Source organism: Aedes albopictus, chromosome 1 (genome assembly GCF_035046485.1).
Source record: "Aedes albopictus strain Foshan chromosome 1, AalbF5, whole genome shotgun sequence".
NCBI classification, from domain to species: Eukaryota; Metazoa; Arthropoda; class Insecta; order Diptera; family Culicidae; genus Aedes; species Aedes albopictus.
Genome location: NC_085136.1, coordinates 109,926,660 through 109,948,830, shown reverse-complemented (window position 1 = coordinate 109,948,830; position 22,171 = coordinate 109,926,660). Strand labels below are relative to the sequence as shown.

General features: G+C 43.5%; 1 protein-coding gene across 5 annotated transcripts in view; it reads right to left on the bottom strand.

The window, feature by feature from the left end:
* LOC109433005 (MAL-like protein) overlaps nucleotides 1–22,171 on the bottom strand; it is a 141,596-nt gene that overhangs the window by 107,010 nt on the left and 12,415 nt on the right. For 4 of the 5 annotated variants that reach the window (XR_009996155.1, XM_029858468.2, XM_062845188.1 and 1 more), the window contains exon 2: nucleotides 11,281–11,455. The exons of the other annotated variant lie outside the window; for it this stretch is intronic. Coding sequence is in view for 3 of the 4 variants with exons in the window: in XM_029858468.2 (XP_029714328.1) it covers nucleotides 11,281–11,400 (120 nt within the window). In the remaining variant the exon portion in view is untranslated. The remainder of the gene's footprint in view (nucleotides 1–11,280; nucleotides 11,456–22,171) is intronic. 5 annotated transcript variants of the gene reach the window in all.

Here is a 22,171-nt window from a genome sequence, read left to right as displayed (position 1 = left end):
CTGTTACGTACGGCACTTCTGCTGCTCCTTTCTTGGCTACCAGGTCCCTAGTTCAACTGAGTGTCGATGAAGGAGCCGATTTTCCTCTTGCAGCTCGAGTGATACAAGAGGACTGCTATGTTGATGATGTGTTGTCGGGAGCGAAAACCATTCAAGAAGCCATTGAATGTCGTCAACAGCTCCAAACGTTACTAGCCAGGGGTGGTTTTCCGGTGCATAAGTGGTGCGCCAACGATGAAGCGATTCTTCAGGATGTTCCTGAGGCTGAGCGTGAAAAACTAGTTCTTCTTGATGATCTGTCGGCAAATGAAGTGATGAAGACTCTCGGATTAACGTGGAATCCGAGGAGCGATGAGTTTCTATTTTGTCAATCCCCTTCGTCCGACGAGTTAACTGTGACAAAGCGTCAGCTGTTCTCCGAAATTGCGAAAATGTTTGACCCGTTGGGCTTACTTGCTCCAATTACCGTTCTGGCTAAGCGTTTGATGCAGCAAACCTGGGCTGCAAAAATAGGTTGGGATGAGTCTCTCTCTGATGACATCCTAAGAGACTGGTTGCAGCTTCGCAATTCTCTCGCATCCGTTCGTGACATCGAAATTCCCAGACCAGTAACCGGTCCCGCGTATGAGTCTCTTGAGCTACACGGGTTCGCAGACGCTTCAGGAATAGCGTACGGTGCCTGCCTGTATGTTCGCAGTATTCTCCCAAATGATTGTTGTGTCGTCAGGTTGTTGTGTAGCAAGTCTAAGATTGCCCCTCTGCAAGAGTTGACAATCCCTCGAAAGGAACTGTGCGCAGCCGTGCTGCTGTCCAGGTTGGTGAAAAAGGTTCAATCGACGTTGCAGGTTCAGTTCTCTTCCGTTTGCCTTTGGTCGGACAGTCAGATTGTCCTCTCGTGGCTGCAGAAGGCGCCAGCGAAACTGCAGCCATTCGTTCAAAATCGTGTGGTGGAGATATCAAGGGAATGTGGTCTCTACAAATGGTGTTACGTCCGGTCCAAAGACAACCCAGCCGATGTGATCTCTCGCGGCCAGCTCCCACGTAGTTTGAAGGAAAACTCGCTATGGTGGGAAGGGCCTCCTTTTCTCCAATCGAAGATATACGAATCACCAGTTCTTGATCAACTGCCTGATGGCTTGATGCCTGAAATGAAACCAGTTTCGGTCGTGGCAATGCCCGTAGTGAATTGTGACGATCTGCCACTCTTTAAGAAATTCGGATCTCTACGTAAACTGCAGCGTGTTCTTGCCTACGTTCAGCGATTTTTGAAGAATTGCCGTACCAAGAATCCGGAGGATCGTGTCAAGTGTAAATATCTTTCCGTCCCCGAGCTCCGATCTGCTCTCCATACTATCGTTCTGGTTATTCAACGCGAATCTTTGTCCGATGAAATCGAAAAGGTGGAGAGTGGTGAACCGTCTAAACGGTTGAAGACTCTCGGCCCGTTTTTGCATAACGGAGCCTTGCGAGTGGGTGGCCGTATTCAGAAGTCACGAATGTCGTTTGATGCAAAGCATCAATATATCCTGCCAAAACATCCACTCACTGATTTGATTATTCGCCAATATCATTTGGAACATTTACACATTGGTCCTTCTGGTCTGTTGTCAGCTCTTCGTCAACGCTTCTGGTTGTTGGGTTCGCGTTCCGCCGTGAGGAAGATTACCAGGACATGTGTAGAGTGTTTCCGGGTGAAGCCACGAGGTGTTTCACAGTATATGGGAAACCTGCCACAAATTCGCGTAACCCCTTCCGCACCATTCGAAGTCACTGGGGTGGATTATGCGGGACCTTTCCTGATTAAACAATCCGGTCGGAAGTCTGTTGCAGTTAAAGCATATTTGTGTGTGTTCGTTTGCTTGGTGACGAAATCCATCCACTTGGAGCTCGTCTCGGATATGTCAACTGCTGCTTTCATTGCTGCGATGCAGCGTTTCATTAGTCGCAGAGGAATTGTTCGTGAGTTTCACTCTGACAATGGCAGCAACTTCCGTGGAGCTAAAGCTGAGCTCCACGAGTTGTATTCGATGTTTCGTGATAATGTCATTGTCCACCAAATCGAGTCATTTTGCCAGAACAAGGAGATTGCCTGGCACTTTATTCCGCCTGACGCCCCTGAATTTGGTGGAATGTGGGAAGCTTCAGTGAAAAGCGCGAAGTATCACTTGAAGCGTATCCTCAAAGGAACTCCGTTAACCTTTGAGGAGATGTATACTCTGTTAACGCAAATCGAGGCGGTCTTGAACTCGCGACCGCTTTTTTCGCACTCAGACGATCCCGCTGAGGGTGAAGTCATCACCCCAGCTCATTTCCTCATAGGCCGCCCTCTGACGGCCGTACCGGAGCCTTCCTACGAAGGTCTCAATACAAATCGTTTGTCAAAATGGCAGCACCTGCAACAAATGCGGGAACATTTTTGGAGGTCGTGGGTGCACGATTACCTCGTTAGTCTCCAACCAAGAGGGAAGAACTTCGCTCGCTTTCCAAACGTTTGTCCTGGAACTGTCGTTCTGTTGGAAGACAAGACACTTCCGCCACTGCAGTGGAAGTTGGGAAAAATCGTCCAGGTTTATCCCGGGGAAGATAATCTGGTCAGGGTAGTTGATGTCAAAGTGGGAAACGCTGTGTACAGACGGCCGATTACTAAAATTTCTATTCTTCCAATAGAGGACAATAATGCAAAGGGGGGGTCCCAGGATTGAGCGACAACCGCCCGGGGGATGATGTTCGCAATAGCGAAGGTTCGTAGCGGATCACCCGTATCGCCACCGCATAACCGAGTCGCATGTTTTCAACGTGCACGCCAAACACGTCCGATCCCGTCCATCACGAGCTTTGCCAGCCAGCAGAGAAAAACGAAGCCAACCGCCGCCTTGCCTCACCGCATCACCGCGTGGATCGAACGACCAATCAGGAGCAAGCTTGCAGCGGAGGGGAAATTCGAAAATATTAGCCGCTATATAAGGGATACCAACCCACGCAGTGGGATTCAGTTTTGTAACGTAAGTGAAAGAATAAACATCTAGTTTAAGTAAAGTGAAGTGTTTTCGTAACCAAAGTGACAAACCCAGCCCAGCTAGGAAAGCAGATTCCGGAGTGCAACCGAACCCGTGTCCAGCCAGTTCAGCTTGGTGCCAGCGTGTCGTTCCACTTGAGTCGTGGCTTTCTTCCACCCAGTGCTAGCTCGCTACTTTCCCAGCTCTTTTCAGAGCTACCACTTGAGAGTTATTCAAGTAGTCGATGCTCCCCGCAAGGTGAAATGAAAGCCACATTTTCCTGGTCGGCACCAAGCGTAGTTTCGTCGGAGGATTGTGCTCGTCCACCATTCGGCGTCGGTCACGGGCCTGCGGCCTAGCCTTTCGTGTGTATGCGTGTGGTAGTAGTGGATTACCACAGCGCCAAGCACAACTGTCGACCATCCAGCGTCGGTAGTTCTCAGCTTCAGCAGTGTGCCGAAAGCGTCATCGTGTGTGCACGCGCTGGCAGTGTGCCATCGCGTCGTCGTCATCGTCGGCAGTGAGCCGACTACAGTGAAGTGTGTGTGAGTGGCTAGCAGAGGTCGGCACAGGGCCGATTCTGCCGGCACGAAATCATCGTCATCGCCGTCGGCAATGAGCCAAGCGGCATCGCATCCTCGTCGTCGTCATCGTTGTCGGCAGTGAGCCGACTGTGGTGAAGTGTGTGCAGCTAGCAGATGTTGGCACAGGGCTGACTCTGCTGGCTCGAATCCTTCGTGTTATGCATGTTGGCAATGAGCCAACACAAAGGATTGAGAATATTTTCTGAAATTTGTAGAATACATCCCAGGTGACTGGGAATTTCTGAGAATCCTTGGAGATTTTCAGGAATTATTTAAATATTTTCCGGGACGCTTTTGACTCTCACAAATGATTGAAAATATTTTCTGAAATTTGTAGAATACATCCCAGATGACTGGGAATATCTGAGAATCTTTGGAGATTTTCAGTAATTATTTAAATATTTTCCGGGGCGCTTTTGACTCACACAAATGATTGAGAATATTTTCTTAAAATCATAAGATTCATCCAAGATGATTAGGAATTTCTGAGAGTCCTAAGGGATTTTCGGGAATTATTAAAATATTTTCCGGGATGCTTTTGACTCACACAAATGATTGAGAATATTTTCTGAAATTCGTAGAATACATCCCAGATGGCTGGGAATTTCTGAGAGTCCTCTGGGATTATCAGGAATTATTTAAATATTTTCCGGGACGCTTTTGACTCACACAAATGATTGAGAATATTTTCTGAAATTCGTAGAATACATCCCAGATGGCTGGGAATTTCTGAGAATCCCTAGAGATTTTCGGGAATTATTTTAATATTTTCCGGGATGCTTTTGACTCACACAAATAATTGAAAATATTTTCTTAAATTCGTAAGATACATCCCAGATGACTGGGAATTTCTGAGAGTCCTCTGGGATTATCAGGAATTATTTAAATATTTTCCGGGACGCTTTTGACTCACACAAATGATTGAGAATATTTTCTGAAATTTGTAAGATACATCCCAGATGACTAGGAATTTCTGAGAATCCCTAGGGATTTTCGGGAATTATTTAAATATTTTCCGGGATGTTTTTGACTCACAGAAATGATTGAGAATATTTTCTGAAATTTGTAGAATACATCCCAGATGACTGGGAATTTCTGAGAATCCTTGGAGATTTTCAAGAATTTTTTAAATATTTTCCGAGACGCTTTTGACTCACAGAAATGGTTGGGAATATTTTCTTAAATTCGTAGGATACATCCCAGATGGCTAGGAATTTCCGAGAATCCTTATTGATTTTCAAGAATTTCCCGAAGAATTCTCGAGGAGCTTTTGGAAGAATTCCCCGAGAACTCCTGGAAGAATTCCCCAGGAAATTCTGGAAGAATACCCGAAGAATTCCAGAATTCCCGACGAACTTCTGGAAGAATTCCAGAGGAAATTCTGGTTAGATTCCTGAGGAATATCTGGAAGAATTCCCGAGGAACTTCTGGAAGAATTCCCGAGGAAATTCTGGAAAAATTTCTGAGGAACTTATGGAAGAATTCCCGAGGAACTTCTGGAAGAATTCCCGAGAAACATCTGGAAGAGTTCCTGTGGAGCTTTTGAAATAATTCCCGAGAAAATTCTGGAAGAATTCCGGAGGAATTCCCGAGGGACTTCTGGAAGAATTACCGAGAAACTTCTGGATGAATTCCGGAGGAACTTCTGGAAGAATTCCCGAGGAACTTCTGGAAGAATTCCCAAGGAACTTCTGGAAGTATTCCCGAGGAAATTCTGGAAAGATTCCTAAAGGAACTTCTGGAAGAATTTCCGAGGAACTTTTGGAAGAATTCCCGAGGAACTTTTAGAAGAATTTCTGAGGAACTTCTAGAAGAATTCCCTAGGAACTTTTGAAAGTATTCCCGAGAAACTTCTGGAAGAATTCTCGAGGAACTTCTGGAAGAATTCCCGAGGAACTTCTGGAAGAATTTCCGAGGTACTTCTGGAAGAATTCCCGAGGAACTTCTAGAAGAATTCATGAGGAACTTCTGCAAGAACTTCCGAGGAACTTCTGGAAGGATTCCGTTGGAATATGAGAAAGAATTCCTGAGGAACTTCTGAAAGAATTCTCGATGAACTTCTGAAAGAGTTTCCGAGGTACTTCTGGAAGAATTCTCGAGGAACTTCTGGGAGGATTCCGTTGGAATTTGAGGAAGAATTCCCGAGGAACTTCTGGAAGAATTCCCGAGGAACTTCTGGAAGAATTCCCGAGGAACTTCTGGAAGAATTCCCGAGGAACTTTTGAAAGAATGCCCGAGGAACTTCTGGAAGAATGCCCGAGGAACTTCTGGAAGAATTCCCAAGGTACTTCTGGAATAATTCCCGAGGAACTTCTGGAAGAATTCCCGAGGAACTTCTGGAAGAATTCCCGAGGAACTTCTGGAAAAATTCCGGAGGAATATGAGGAAGAATTCACAAGGAACTTCTGGAAGAATGCCCGATATACTTCTGGAAGAATTCCGGAGGAACTTCTGAAAGATTTCCCGAGGAACATCTGGAAGAATTCCGGAGCAATATATGGAAGAATTTCCGAGGAACTTCTGGAAGAATGTCCGATGAACTTCTGGAAGAATTCCCGAGGTACTTCTGGAAGAATTCTCGAGGAACGTCTGGGAGGATTCCGTTGGAATATGAGGAAGAATTCCCGAGGAACTTCTGGAAGAATTCCCGAGGAACTTCTGGAAGAATTTACGAGGAACTTCTGAAAGAATTCCCGAGGAACTTCTGCAAGAATTCTTGAGGAACTCGTGGAAGAATTTCCGAGGTACTTCTGGAAGAATTCCCGAGGAACTTCTGGAAGAATTCCCGAGGAACTTCTGGAAAAATTCCCGAAATACTTTTGAAAGAATTCCCGGCCGGAAACAAACGTCTTTTGCTTTTCCTAAGAATGGCAAGCTTATTTTTTTTCTGGAATCCTAAGAATCATTTTGGTATACCCAAGAATCATATTCTCTCGAAATGCTCAGATATAAAACGATTATTTTTAATAATGCCAGATCTCCAGTTTATTCGTGGAATCTTTATGTACATTTCCCCCTGTATCTCAAAGAATTACCAACTCTTCTCTCGGGACCCTCACGGTATATCTATAATTGTTAAGTTACTTTTAAGATACTCTTAATTTACCCAATTATTAATATATTATTTTAAACGAATAAATAAACAAATAAATAAATAAAATAAAGTTTCTTGCAGGTTTCTTGCTTTTTAAATCATTGAGCACCAACATTTCAAAAGTTCGTAACCGTTTTTGTAAACAAGAGCAATCGCGCTCTTGCTTACAAAAACAGTTACGTGCTTTTGAATTGTTGGTGCTGAAATCACAAAATCAATACAAAAAAGAAGAAGAAATCCCGTAAAAACGAGCTTGACAAGGGTTCGACGTTCTAGCTTGACATCAGGCTTACGTCAGTCTGATTCGTCGAACTCCAGCTCGGATGTTCGAAGCCCGACAGCTTGACGCAAACGCTGCAGAATCGTTTGACATCAGACTGACCGTCAGTCTTACATCAGTCTGATGTCAAGCTCTGTAAGACTGACCGTAAGACTGATGTCAGACTTACGTCAAGCTTACGAAATGCACTGGGTGTTGATGGAGCATCGAATAACTTATGAAAATAGTGCATTTTTTTTTTTGAGAGACTCATGAAGTTAAATTCCGAATATCTCGGAAACGGTTATTTTCAAAAAGGTAGTTACAGTAGACGTTCGGTCAGTGCAAGCGGTTTAACTGAATTACTTTTAACTGCAAGTCCGGTAAGTGCAACAAATTTGCAGTTATCGCACCGCCTAATGTCAAAATGGTGCGCCATGTTAGCCCAAATGAACAGACGAATGAAGTTCACGTTCATTTAACGTCAGTTGATGGTTTGTTGATACTGTCAGGCGTTCCAGTTATCGGATTTTTGTTCGCTAAGCGAAACGTAAACACGTTGCAGTTATCGAACGTCTACTGTATCTTTGACATCCTACCAAAATTTTAAAACGGTCTGATAAAAAGTTCCAAACTTTTTTTCACGTTGTTTACCCGACTATCTATCGCGTAACAATTCAAAACTAAAGTTAACAGAGAAGAAAGAAAAGCTAATGATCTGATGTCAATGTTTACTTGCTGGTGTGTAACAAACCAGACAAGACATTACAATTGTGCCATAAAACTAACCCAACATCATCTAAACAATACTGTGCTGTTGCGTTAACAGGTTATTCGCCACAGCTTCCAGCAGAAAGAATGTTCTTTAAAACGCTACAAAGCGCTGCAACAGTACCAAAACCGTACTCTTTGAAAGCAGCTATTTTGTTGGTGAGGATTCTTATTCGATTGGCACATCATCCGGAAACTATTCCGGTTTTAGATTAGAGTGCAATAGAAGAACCCAAAAAAAAATAGAAAAAAGATAGCTGTGAAGTATTAGATTTCCAGCTGTATTCCAGCTTACAGTTTGTATTGAAAATAATGTTTACATTCGACAAGCCATGGTGATATCCCAACAGTTTTTTTTCTATTACACCTTCCAGCTGTAATGATATCGCATAACGATAGTAGCTTCAAAGCACTGCTGGTTTGGGAGGAATTTGGCAGATTATAACTACAGTCATAGCACAATCATGAGTTACCCACAATTATAGGTCAATTCCATTTGAATTGCATGGTGAACTGTCTGAATAATAATTGTGACAGAGTGACCCATAATTGTGCAATGACTGTAATTGATACATAACAAGTTGTTCTGTTGCATTTTCGCTCAAGGGAGAGCGGAAAGTACAACCGATCGTTACGGTTCATACAAAAATTTTAGGACTTTCATACAAAAAAGCGTAATGGAAGAGGAGGGGGGGGGGTGGTTTAACATGACGATTTTAGCGTTGCGTTCTAAATGAATGCTATAAGTTTTGTTATATGGCTTTTGGCTCGAGTGGTCAATATTACAAACATGGTCAAACTATTTCGCGTCAATACAAAAAACCCAACAAATTTTGAAATTATTTTGTTACAAAAAAATGTAGCAAATACTACAATAAATGTGTTACGAAATTTTGTTATGAGAAATTTTCTTCAATATGCATAATGTAACAAATGCTGTTATATATCTGATTGAATAAATAATACCAGTTTTGTTAGAGTTTTGTTTTTAAAATTATAACAAATTTTGTTACAATTCTGTTATGGTTATTCACATATACGAATCCTTACAACAAAATTATTTCAAATTGTGTTATTTCTAACAACAGTTCTAATAATTTTGTTATAATCTTGTTAGGAGCTTCTGGTCGGGAAGCCAACATGTGGCGTGAGAACACAAATGCGAACGAACTGCAATGTAACAGTCAGCATTATGCATTCTATTTTACTTTACCCATCTGGTTGCTATGGCTATGGTTGCCTGGCACAGCGCAAATCTATCTTTCTCCCTCTAGATGCTTAGAATGTGTAAGTGCGGATCGATACATATCTGATCGATTCAAAATTCGATGTAACTTAGCAAGTAAGATTTGTTGCAATAAACATTCATTCTAAACCGAACCATCGAAGTATTCACATGTAATACCGTTACTACAACTGTTTACCATTATTATATTTTCGAGTTAGTTAACTATTCTTACATTGTTGCAGTTCGAAAAATACTATTGGGATCAGAATAGTATGCTTTTTCGTGATATACAACAAAATCTGGAAATATTTTTCTTTTTAGGAGTCTATTTGTTATGTGTAGATCGGAAAAGGATTGCTCTAACTACATTCTGACGCAAAAAGTAAATCAAAATTAATATATATAAGCACGTTATAATCGAAAGAGAGCAGACTTAAGCTGCTAGTACACAGGGTCAAATATTTGTCTAAAAAGAAACCAATGCTCAAACATCTTGTTTGACTCGATCGAATTTTCATTAGTGTCAAACTGATGTTGTTTCTTGAGTTCTTTCCTTGTCAAATATTTGACCCTGTGTACTACTGGCCTTAAAGAGAGCCTCTCTTTTGCATATTGGACCTTTAGACATGTTTGGCCAGATATGGTAATCATAGGTAATTGTAGTGTAAGATACCGGTGCGCTGAATGAATATAGGTAGGGAATCGCGCCACTTGGGCGGTGGCTTCTATAGTCGTCTGTTTTCCACTATAACTCAGTCAAATTTGAACCAATTGAGACAACCTTTGGAATGTGGTGAGATAGGTATAGTATCTACCCGTGTACAACATTTCAAGTCAATTGGTTCAAAATTGACTGAGTTATAGTGGAAAACAGACGAATATAGAAGCCACCGCCCAAGTGGCGCGATACCCTATAAACATAAACATAAAATTTGTGTTTGAAAACAAAATCCGATGCGAAAATTAGGAGTCAAAAATGTTCCCCGTTGAAAATGAAAAGGTGGAGCCTCTTTCTCTTAATTCTTCTTCTTTGTTGTTGTTTTTCGTCGTTACACTCTGTTCGGTGATTCCCCATTACTGTTTCCCCTCCGTCGATTCTGATTGGTCGCCTCGCTTCTAAATCTTGCCTGCTTCATCTTTATAAAGTGATGCAATCACTCGGATGAGTCATTCTACGATCGAGCGCTGAAGACAGCACACCTTTACTCCCGAAGAAACAACCCTCCGAAGACAGCAGTACAACAGCAGTTGTTTGGCAGAGAGCAGCAGCAGATCGCTGAACGTCCGTTGAGAAGCTGTAGCGTCTGCCCGGCCAAACGACAGCAGTGAGAATGCTGGGCACTGGTGGTAGTCCCGGCGTGACGTCCGGCTACGACAGTAATCACACAGAGAACAGACATCCAAGTCCAGTTCCGCAACTGTGTAAGGAATTTAACGGCCTTTTGAAATCGGCAACACAAGTGGCAATAGCGTGGCGCTGCAATCGGTTAATTTCCCATACTAAATTAATTCACCACTTGAAATGTTTCAATTCACCACTGACTGTGGCAATATGGTGTTTGGTGGCGTTAGTGTTGTCATCGTATGTTGGTTTGCAACCTTACTCAAGTGAAGATTCAAATCCTTACACAACTTTCCGAATGAAATTTGTTCTAGCCTGGATGTCTGTTCTCTGTGGTAATCAGGAGTTATTAATTGTAATCATGGGGTGATCACGGTAATCATGAGTAATCAACAGTAATCTTGATAATCAAAAAAATAATCATAGTAATCATGGTATTTAATGAGTAATCAGAGTAATTTTGTCGCTGATGACAAGTAATCAATTTTATTGGAAACCTCTTGGTCAAAAGTATTGGCAGTTTTTGTCCGTCGTTCAGTTCGTGTGTGGGTTAAAATGGTTTAAAAGTACTATTCAAGTTCAACTCAATGTTTGTAGATTCTAACAACGCTTAAACGAACAAGAATATCAGTTGAAGACAACTGCCGACAGAAGTCAAATCAAACCAGTATTTTGTTGGTGTCCATTTTAACATGAAAAGCAGTTTAAATCAGACTAAATTTTGATTAGGGAAGTGGAACCATCTCGGCAGGGGTCCTATTTTGGGGCGCTTTTCTGTTATAACTCAGCCAATTCTGAACCAATTGACACAATTTTTGGAACGCGATGAGATACGTATAGTATCTAGTCATGTACAACATTTCAAGTCAATTAGTTTGGAATTGACTGCGTTATAGCGAAGAGTGCCCAAAATACCGGCCGCTGCCCAAGTGGTTCGTTACCCTACCTATTTCTAGTTTTTGCTTTCTCCGTGAAGAATAATAAAAGATCACCTTTGCATACTCACCAGTTGCGCCAATTTCAACAGTCCGGCTGTCGTTTTCAGACAGCCTGGGTTAAGTACAAGATGCGAGTTACTAGATGTGCTGGATGAGGTGGATGTTGTCCGTGTAACCCACCACGACATCTTGGTGTTTCAACTAGGAATTACGGGCGCCGGTGTAGTGAATGTGGTGAATTTGCTGCAACGAAAGAAACGATGCCAAGTGGTTAGTATGGTTGAACTTTCTTCTCTCCTACTGTCTTCTGTGGTGGTGAACTCCAAAACGTACAACGACGGAGTTGGCGCGCTACCGCTGTTCGGCATCTGTAACAATCAGATCTGATGCGTGAAGCTGATGTGACCTGGCTGTGAGAAAAGTTCAAAACGAAATTTGTATAGAATGGATACAGAGAACAGACATCCAGGCTAGAACAAATTTCATTCGGAAATTTGTGTAAGGATTTGAATCTTTACTTGAGTAAGGTTGCAAACCAATACATGATGACAACACTAACGCCACCAAACACCATATTGCCACAGTCAGTGGTGAATTGAAACATTTCAGGTGGTGAATTCAATTAGTATGGGAAATTAACCGATTGCAGCGCCACGCTATTGCTATTGCAGAGAGGCTACACTGATAAAGCACAGAGAACAGACATCCAAGTCCAGTTCCGCAACTGTGTAAGGAATTTAACGGCCTTTTGAAATCGGCAACACAAGTGGCAATAGCGTGGCGCTGCAATCGGTTAATTTCCCATACTAAATTAATTCACCACTTGAAATGTTTCAATTCACCACTGACTGTGGCAATATGGTGTTTGGTGGCGTTAGTGTTGTCATCGTATGTTGGTTTGCAACCTTACTCAAGTGAAGATTCAAATCCTTACACAACTTTCCGAATGAAATTTGTTCTAGCCTGGATGTCTGTTCTCTGTGGATAAAGTAAAGAGATTCAAGAGTAAAGCTTGTGGATCTTGAAGGTCTGAATCCCAGAATAGTTTGGATAACTTAGATCACCAAGTGGATGTTGCTCAGCTATCAGAATTGCTCTCTGAGGCTCTAAGAGTAGCGTAGATTATATTCCGCGAGCATTTGCTACAATAAAATATCCTTAGATTTACATCATATTCTGATTTATCGACCATATTCTATTAATAACTTGATGACTTTGTGGCTATATCGGTCTCTTTCCACTCATAGTATGGTCCACTGCACGAATTCATGCTGGCCTGCTTACTCTCACAGGAAATTTGACGTTTGAGCGGTGCTGACACCTCTCAAACGTCAAATTTCGTGTGAGAGTAAGCAGGCCAGAATAAATTCGTGCAGTGGACCATAAGGGAGTAGGGACAAAAATGGTTAAAACACGAAAACACCTTGAACACGCCTAACAATCTAAAAGCACGGAGGGTTCGAAAAAGAGGGGATAAGAGAGTTGTCAGATGAATGCCACGTCAAAAAGAGAATAAATGATGATGAGGGAAAAGAAAGGAAAAGGGGGAGCAGGCTACTGGGTCGAATAGCGCTAGAGCTAAGGTCTATTCTGATCTAGAGCTCACAGTAGACAGACACGGAAAATTACCGAATACGAAGTTTAAGTTGACCGTTAGTGGTACGTTTTTTGAGTACTAAGATTTTTTAGTTAACAGTGCGCGATTACCGAAGTTGGAATCAGGTATGGTAACCGGAAGAGACCCATTTTACGGGGTTCTAACAACACCCAGTAGCCACAGAGAACAGACATCCAGGCTAGAACAAATTTCATTCGGAAGGTTGTGTAAGGATTTGAATCTTTACTTGAGTAAGGTTGCAAACCAATACACGATGACAACACTAACGCCACCAAACACCATATTGCCACAGTCAGTGGTGAATTGAAACATTTCAAGTGGTGAATTAAATTAGTATGGGAAATTAACCGATTGCAGCGCCACGCTATTGCCACTTGTGTTGCCGATTTCAAATGGCCGTTAAATTCCTTACACAGTTTCTAAACTGGACTTGGATGTCTGTTCTCTGTGCAGTAGCCACTCGAACGTAAAACGATTTCCTAACCGCATTACTAGGACCCATTACCGTTGGCCTGCTAAAGGTCTACCACGAGCCGCCAAAATCTGTGGGGAACACCTGGAAGCAGCCTAGAAGGTCCGCTTTAGGACCTCCGTCTAAAAAGTGCCCAGTACGACGACCCGTTTGAGAGTCCATAGCGTCCTCTGACCCCTTGGTGCAACCCTGGAAGACCCCAGTACTCCGAAGCATCGGCCTCGCCGGTCAAGCCACGCCGTTTTGTGTACTCCGAAGACAGCCCGAATCGTCAAGAACCCCTCCACGTGCTGCACTTCCGCCGGCCGGCCTCATCGAGACGAGTTACACGCCACACCTCCCACACTCACACACCTCGTAAGTCTAATAAAACTAATTAAAGAAAGAAGAGTGCCTTTCCTTGAACCCATGACGATCTCACGCCGACCCTAAGAGTCTCTCGTGCTAGGGCAGGTCCATCCGACCAGCCGGGTAATACATACTTCAAAATACATTGGGTCTATTTTAATGCCAGTGGACACCCAAAAGGCAACACATAGAGATACTCGTAATATTATGAGGTGCAATAGATACAATCGTGAAAGAATTATGCCGATAGTGAACAGAAACAAGAGTAGAGCCTGTAGACCTTGATGGTCCTAATTCCTACCAAACTACGAAGATCGCTGTAAGCTGCTTGGGTTGGAGCTCCTTCATGTTCGTCGTGATGTTTCAAAAGCACTATTCATTTCTGATCTCTTGCAGTCAAAAATTGATTGCTCTGCCTTGCTTTCGCAATTAAATTTGTACTTCAGAACTAGTCCCTTTCTTTTTCTTCGAGGCGCTCGTACAAATTATGGACACAATGAACCGTTCATGAGCATGTGCCGTACCTTTAATCGTTGTTCGCCTGAGTTCGACTTCCATGTCTCTCGTGTTACTCTCCGTAAGAAATATTACCAAATCCTCGCCTCTTCTTCATCTTAAAAATTTGTTAATAATAGTAGGTTAGTGTATTTAAATTTAAGTATTGTGTATTGTTATGTTTAAGCAATAATTGTATCGTTGGGAAACTATGTATTCTGTTGATACGAAAAGACGAGGAGGTTTTGCGCCCTTTTGAGGATGAGCTATATGTATGTTGTTCTACTCAAGGGGGCTTTTCCCTGATCCAAATAAAGATAAAGATGAGCATGAGCATAGAGCATGAGCATAGATGACCGTACAATTCGTAGTTGCTACTCCGTGATTGACCAGAACAATCGAAATTGCACAAGGAACCAACAAACGGAGCTTGGGAGTAGCTACCGCTCTCAATGTGCACAGTTCGAGAATTCCAGACTTTATTAGTCAATAACGGCGCCGGCCACGTCCTTACGGTCATCGAGGAAGGAAAGGAATGTTAGTGTGACGTACGTTGCTACTAGAGACCGAGATCACCTCATCTTCTCCACGACTGTCACGGGAAGCAGTTTTTGTTAGTGGGGAGGGGAGAGTCACATGATTTGGATTCACTTTGGTAAGTGATTTGATTCATGCAACCTTTACTTGAGTCAAAACATTTATTCATAGTTTGTAAAGCCTGGAATATCCCATGCATGTACCAAAAGCATTATAGTTGTGCAATGAGGCTCCATCAGCAGTATAGAGGTATAGATTACATTCCACGAATATTTTTTTACAATTTAAGCATAATACATAATGTAGATATCGTAACCCAAACTTCAAAGTGTTTTGGAGGCCATTTGTATTTCACGGAATGTCCAACTACCACAATATTGAATTGCTCGTAACATTGCGAGGTCTGATGGACATCAACGTGGCTAAATTACTCAAACAGAGTGAACACAAATGATGGTATATGTTGTAGATCTTAAGAAAATGAATTCCAGAGTAATTTGGATGACCTAGATCACCCAATTCATGTACCATAATTTTTCTAGGAGTGCTTTGAGGCTTTCTGAGTAGCGTAGACTATGTGCTGTGATGATTCATCGTGTATCAAATTTGGTTTAGAATGTTGGATTTGTGACGCAAACTCCGGAGTACTTTGGAGGCCTTAGAATAGCTTTGGGATCAAAACTTCAACAGACTATGGTAGTAATACATTGCATGTCAAGGATCAGTAAAACCATTGATGATTAGCAAAACGATGAAATTTGAGCAAAAACTTGTAGAATTCATAAAAAAGCCATGTTTTCGGCTACCAGCAAAAGGGGGAGGCACCATACATTTCTTAGTACAACTATTCCCCTTGACTATAAAAAAATTCGGGGTAAAATGTATCAAAACAAAGAAGATATTGCATCTCTACCAAAAGTAGACCGTCCTGGGTGTTTACGGGTTAATGGAGAACAACATCGTTCCGCATGAATGGAGACAGGTCAAAGTAAGAGCTATTCAAAAGCCTGGTAAACCAGCGTCTGATCATAATTCATACCGCCCAATTGCTATGTTATCATGTTTAAGGAAATTGATCCTATCGCGACTCGACCATTGGGTTGAATCGGATAACTTGCTTTCCAATACACAGTTCGGGTTTCGTAAGGGCAAAGGAACAAACGGTTAGCGTTGCTTTCAATAGATATTCAACTGGCCTTTGCGGAAAAGGAGCAACTGGCATCAGTTTTCTTGGATATTAAGGGCGCCTTTGATTCAGTTTCCATAAGCAAACTGACAGAAAAACTGCACAATAGTGAACTTCCAGGAATTTTAAATAATTTGCGCCTTTGATTCAGTTTCCATAAGCAAACTGGCAGAAAAACTGCACAATAGTGGACTTCCAGGAATTTTAAATAATTTCTTGTATAATTTGATGTCCGAAAAACATATGAGCTTCAATCTTGGACAACTGACAACTTTCAGAATTAGCTACATGGGCCTACCCCAAGGCTCATGTTTAAGTCGCTTGCTTTATAATTTCTATGTGAAAGACATTGACAGTTGTTTGGATGGCCAATGCAAGCTGAGACAACTTGCAGATGATGCTGTGGTTTCTTTAAAAGTCCCACATGCAGAAATGTTGCAAAGACCATTGCAAAATTCCCTAAATTATCTGTCCGGTTGGGCAAGAGGTTTAGGGATAGAGTTCGCTCCGCTAAAAACTCAATTGGTTGTTTTTTCTAGAAAGCGGAATCCATCCTAACTGAAACTTAAGCTTTTGGGAACAGAAATCGACCAGTCTTCAACTTCGAAATACCTTGGGGTCTGGTTTGATTCAAAAGGCACTTGGGGTACCCAAGTATTTGGTATTTGGTGCAAAAATATCAACAAAGGATCAATTTTCAACGCACAATTACCGGAACATGGTGGGGTGCTCACCCGGAAGACCTCATAAAACTGTACAAAACGACTATTCTCTCTGTTCTCGAGTATGGTTTTTTCTGTTTCCTCTCAGCAGCAAACTGCCACCTAATAAAGTTGAAAAAAAAATCAATACCGTTGTTTGCGTATTGCCCTCGGCTGTATGCACTCAACGCATAATGCGAACCTAGAGGTCCTGACAGGGGTGAAACCTCTCCAGAACCACTTCTGGGAGCTCTCGCTAAGGTTACTTTTTTTTTCCTTCTAAACCATAGGGGGATAAATATGCTCATCAGACACCCTAACAGGAAGGTTAGGATAGTGTGGGGTTAAGGCCGTCTTCTACAACACTAGTAGAAGCCAGGACTACTCTCTCCTTGACCCACTAAGACACATTCCTATGGTCGCCAAACCCTACGTCCCTCCGGAACCACCAAGAAGGTATTGCTTCAGAGAGGGGCTAGTGCATATCGCACCCTCAAGGTTAGCTGCCGTAGCCTAGCAGCAACGATCATCGATGACTCGCTCTGGAGAGTCCATCACGGTAGCATGCTGGCGCTTAGCCAGTTTCCCGAGTGGTCCTCGCCACTCCCTTTGTCCTCGGAAGGCGGACAGGGTCAACCCCGCCCGCGCCCTACTGCTGAGCGGACATCAAGAACTGATGCCCACATGCAACCCGATCTGACCTGCCCGCAAAGGAAGGGTATCACTACCCTTCAGGCCCTACCAGATGCATCCGTAGGTTGCAGACAGCAGGGTCTCACCTACCCCGACCCTTGCCGGGAACCCCTTTCCAACCGCGGGCTCAGATCCAACCCAGTAGACTGACGCCACGACAGCACCGCTACCGGGACTTCCTCTCCGCGGCCACTTAATCGCTGTAAGGGTCGATCTCGACCGCAGGGCACCGGTATGACCTACGAAGCCGACTCCGAACCCCTGGACCATCTCTTGTACTGCATCTGGACTAGCCATTCTCCGAGTCCACGCGCCACCTCCTCTGTAGCTCCCAGACGATATGGGTGATAGCCGTTGAAACGGCATTCCAGCTAACCTCATCCCTACACATCCTCTGGACCAAGTTGTCCGGAGTTGTGTCCTCCCCGCATGTGGCAAGCATGCGGTCACGCATTGTGCGAAAACGCGGGCACACGAACAAAACGTGTTCCGCCGTTTCCTCTAAACCATTGCACACTGGGCATTCGGGAGAATCCGCATGCCCGAAACGGTGTAGATACTGTCGGAAGCAACCATGACCTGTAAGGACCTGTGTCAGGTGGAATGTAACTTCCCCATGGCGCCTATTAATCCAACTATCTACCCTCGGTATCAACCTATGGGTCCACCTTCCTTTGGTGGAACTGTCCCACGCGCGCTGCCATTTGACCATAGAGGCCATCCTGACAGTCCTGCGTTTGCGTGAACTGCTCGATCGGCCACCGCGGAGGCGCATAACAGCTACAGAAGAAGACCCCGTTTACTTTGGCGACCACGAAGCCCTCATAGGTAGTAGTGTGGAGTGTGGAGTGTGGAGTGAGCAACACACTTGTTATTGAAAACTTCGAAGAAATGCTCAGTCTGAACACACTCAGTCAAAATTCATGAGAATCTATCTGTTCTACATGTCGTCTGACATAAGCCTACCAAGTAATAACCCTCCTGTCGTAATAACCCGTATCTGTCGAAGGATAAGCAACATAGGGCGGTATTAAAAGGTACGAAACTGATTACACTCATTCGAAGAGGGTATTCTGCTTAGAGGGTTCGAAAAGTCGGTACTAGAACATTTCATAATTTTCATAATCAAATAAAGTTTTATTACTTTAACTGGCTTTCTCAGTCTGGAGAAATTCAAAACGACTGGTTTTGTATTGCCCGTCGTTTCGGCCTTGTGTATTTGGCCATTTTCAATGATAAAACTGTCAGTCGTTCTTCGTTACATTGATATATGTCGCAATTTTCATGTTGGGCTTCTTGTATTCGAAATAACTATTTGACCTCAACCCACTACTTACGGATCTTATTACAGGGCTTATGAGAGGCATAGCAGGAGTATTCCAAGAGATTTCAGGGGCGTTTCAGGGATTTTACATGAATTTCAGGGCATTTAAGTTGAAAAGGGACGCCGTGTTAATTTTCCTACAATCCCTATCTTGCTAACAATTTGCCTCGCGATTTTGAAGATGGTAATCTCGATTTCCATCGCACAGAAGAGTCTGCAAAACAATCAGCATATTAACTGCAAGTGAGCATACACAATGATCAGTTTTTGTTCCATTATATGAAGTAGAATCTGAGATTACCATCTTAGTAGGCAACAGAGCAATGGCGGATATTTCTTCGACCGTCCCGTTCGCCCTTAAGGGCGTTACAGGGGTCTTCAAAGTGTTTTGGTGTTAGTCCATGTGGTTTCAGGGCTATTCCCGGGAATTTCGGGAGCATTTCAGGGGCATCAGAGGGCCGGCTCCAGAGGCACGTTATCCCCCATTTGTGACATTCATGCCACAAATGTCCAGGGACATTCTGCGAGAGTCAACGATATGTTATCGCATTTCAGGGGCGTTACAGAGCGTTTCATGGATGTTCCAAGGGTTTTCACGGAGTTTCAGTTGTGTAGAGGTTTCAGGGACGTTTCAAGGTGTTCTAGAGCCATCTCAGAGGAACTTAGTGGCGTTACACGGCCTTCAATGGCGTTCATAGAGGTTTCCGAAGACTTCAGTTGTGTTCCAGAGCGTATTGGGAGCGTTACAGGGGGTTTGCAAGATGCTCAAGTGTTTGAAGGGGTTTAACATCCGTTTCAAAGGATTTCAGTGGCATTCCAAGGGCTTCAGAGGCATTGTAGGGGGTTCCACAAACGTCGCTACGGAACGTTGAAGGTGTTCCAGGACACTAGGTGACTCCAGGAACGTTCTAGGGCTTTCCTTGGGTTTCAGGGCGTTTCAGGAGTGTTATAGGTGGTTTCAAGGGCATACCATGATTTTTCAAAGAGTATCAGGGACGTTCCAAAATGTTTCAGCAGCGTTGCAGGGGCTCCAGGAGGGTTCTGAAGTGTTTTAGGGGCGTTTGAGGGATTTTCAAGAAGTTTCAGGTGTTGCATGGCGTTTCAGAGGCTTTCTAGGGGATGTCCGATCACGGATACTAGATGATGAGGGCAATCTTCTCGGTTGGAGGATCCCTGCTGGGGCGGCGAATTCTTGCTCGGAATGCCGGGGGTGTCGATGCTCAGGCTGCGGAAAATCGGTTCCAATAACTCTGTCCTGAAAAGGACTAGTGGTTCGGCTGCTTGAAGAAAGAAAACTGCTTTCTGCTTTCGAAACGATTTATTACGCGTGTGCCATACAACGGCTAAAAACTGAATGACAAAATTTCTGAATGGGTCTCGTATTTATAATGAATGGCTTCTTTGTATTCTTATCAACTCGGTGGCTATTGGCAGTAGTTTGAAAAAGGCGCCAACCAATCAGCGCGAGGTAGTTGGCGTGTCGGTCGGCTGGCATGTTGGTGGAGAGCTAAAGCTGGAGTTTCAGGGGCGGTCCAGAAACATACAAAGGATTCCAGGGAAGTTCCAGGGAATTTTAGTAGCGTTCCAGGGTTTTCATCGGTGCTCCAGGGGTTTCTAGAGTGTTACAGAGAGTTTCAGGGGCATTCCAGGGGATTTCAAGAAGTTTCATGGACGTTCCAGAAAATTTAAGGGGCTTTCAAGGGGTGGTAGGTGTGTTCCAGGGGGTTTCGGAGCGTTCCATGGCTGTTGCTAAGGTTTCCGGGGCGTTTCAGGAGTGTTTCAGGGGTGTTCAAGGGGATTTGATGAAAATTCAGGGCGTTACAGATGCGTTACAGGGGATTTCAGGGGCACTCAAGGGGATTTCTAGCAGTATTGCAGAGGAAGTTCTAGGAAGTTTTAAGGGTGTTGCAAATTGGTTCAATCATTTTTAGTAGAGTTAGAGGGACATTTCATGGTGTTCAGGGCGGTTTGAGGGGCATTCCAAGGATTTTCTAGGAGTTTCAGGGGATTTCAGAGACATCTGATCAACTCAACGAAAAGCCTGAATCCCCATTGAAAGTTCCCTAGAACCCATTAAACCCCTTCTGAAACTAAGAGCTAAGAAAGTGGACATACTGTTTATCTATTTCATACATATGATACTTGGAGCTGTGACGCCAGTAACGGTAAAGCACGCTTATGTTAGTTCCAGGAAATTACTTGATAAAACGGACGATCAAATCCAAGAACAGAAATCCTGAAAAATACCCTGGACGATCTGTATCTCAGAAGAAATCCGTACGGAAATCCGCGGAAGAAAGACCGCATCATTTGTGGAAGGAATGTCCAAAGGAATTCCAGGAGGAATATGTGAATTAGTTGCTGGAAATTTTACTGACGGAATATTGTACGTGGATTTGCTAACTGAACACGACGAATCAGAACCGTCGTTTTTGGAATCGCCGTTCGAATCGCCGTTGGAATCGTCGTTCGAATGTAGAGCGAGATAGCAACCAAACTGACACATCGCTTTGACATATTTAACGTAGGAGCAACACGTGCGTGAGGTTCTCTCTCTCGGTTGGTGTGGTTTGTTTTGATTTAATCTGACATTTCTTTTTTGCTGCTCATGCTGACGATGCTGCCAGCTGATGATGGTAAGGATGGAGGAGCATAGTCGGAGGGGTGCTCCAATGTGTTTTCAGAAGAATTCGTCGAGATAAAAAGTTTTCGTTATAAAAAATATGGAAAATTCTAGTTCAAAAGTTCAGCATTAAACTTTTGAATGCGTGTTACGTATATTATTTTACAGAGAATCAGTCTAGAGGTCGTTTAACGTGATAAGAGCATTAACATAAAAGTCTATAGTTTTACAAGAACGCATTGAAACGCCCCTTGAAATTTAACGGCGATTCCCAACTAGCTCAAGCAAATTCCCTTGGAATTCATCTTCGAAGTAAAATCACAATATTTGGAGGAAAAGCAGGAACTTGTTTTGATATAAAAAAATACATAGAAAACTTACCGAATCGACTGATATAACGGTGAATATGGACAGTAGAGAAACGAGAAAAATGCAACATGGGCGAGAATATTGCAACAGCGTACGAGGGCACGAATGAGGCACGTTACTGACAGGCGCGAAATAGGCAGTACCAAGGGCAGTGCTCTTCCGGAGGAAAAAGCATCAGCAAGAAGAACGAGATCGCGATGCGATGGAATAGCTGTACCGCGCTAAGGACGCATGGAAGTTCTATGTGAAGCTGAACCGCACGCGCAGAGGCTTTGTGCCACAAGCCGGCATTTTCCGAGACAACCACGGGACTCTTCCCACGAACAAGCGTGAGGTGGTCGAGAGGTGGCGGCAGGATTACAATGAGCACCTCAATGGCGACGTTACAAGCACAGAAGATAGAGTTGTAACAGATCTAGAAGAACGTGCACAGGACGAAAGACTTCTTATTGAACCGTACCTTCGCTCTTAAGGACAAAGCTCGCTGTAGAATCCCAAGTGGACCGGTACAATGGCTAAGTTTTACAGCTACTCTCGATTTTATGGGAACAAATTTCATTGAAGCCGGCACCAACGCACCGGATCTTCTTATT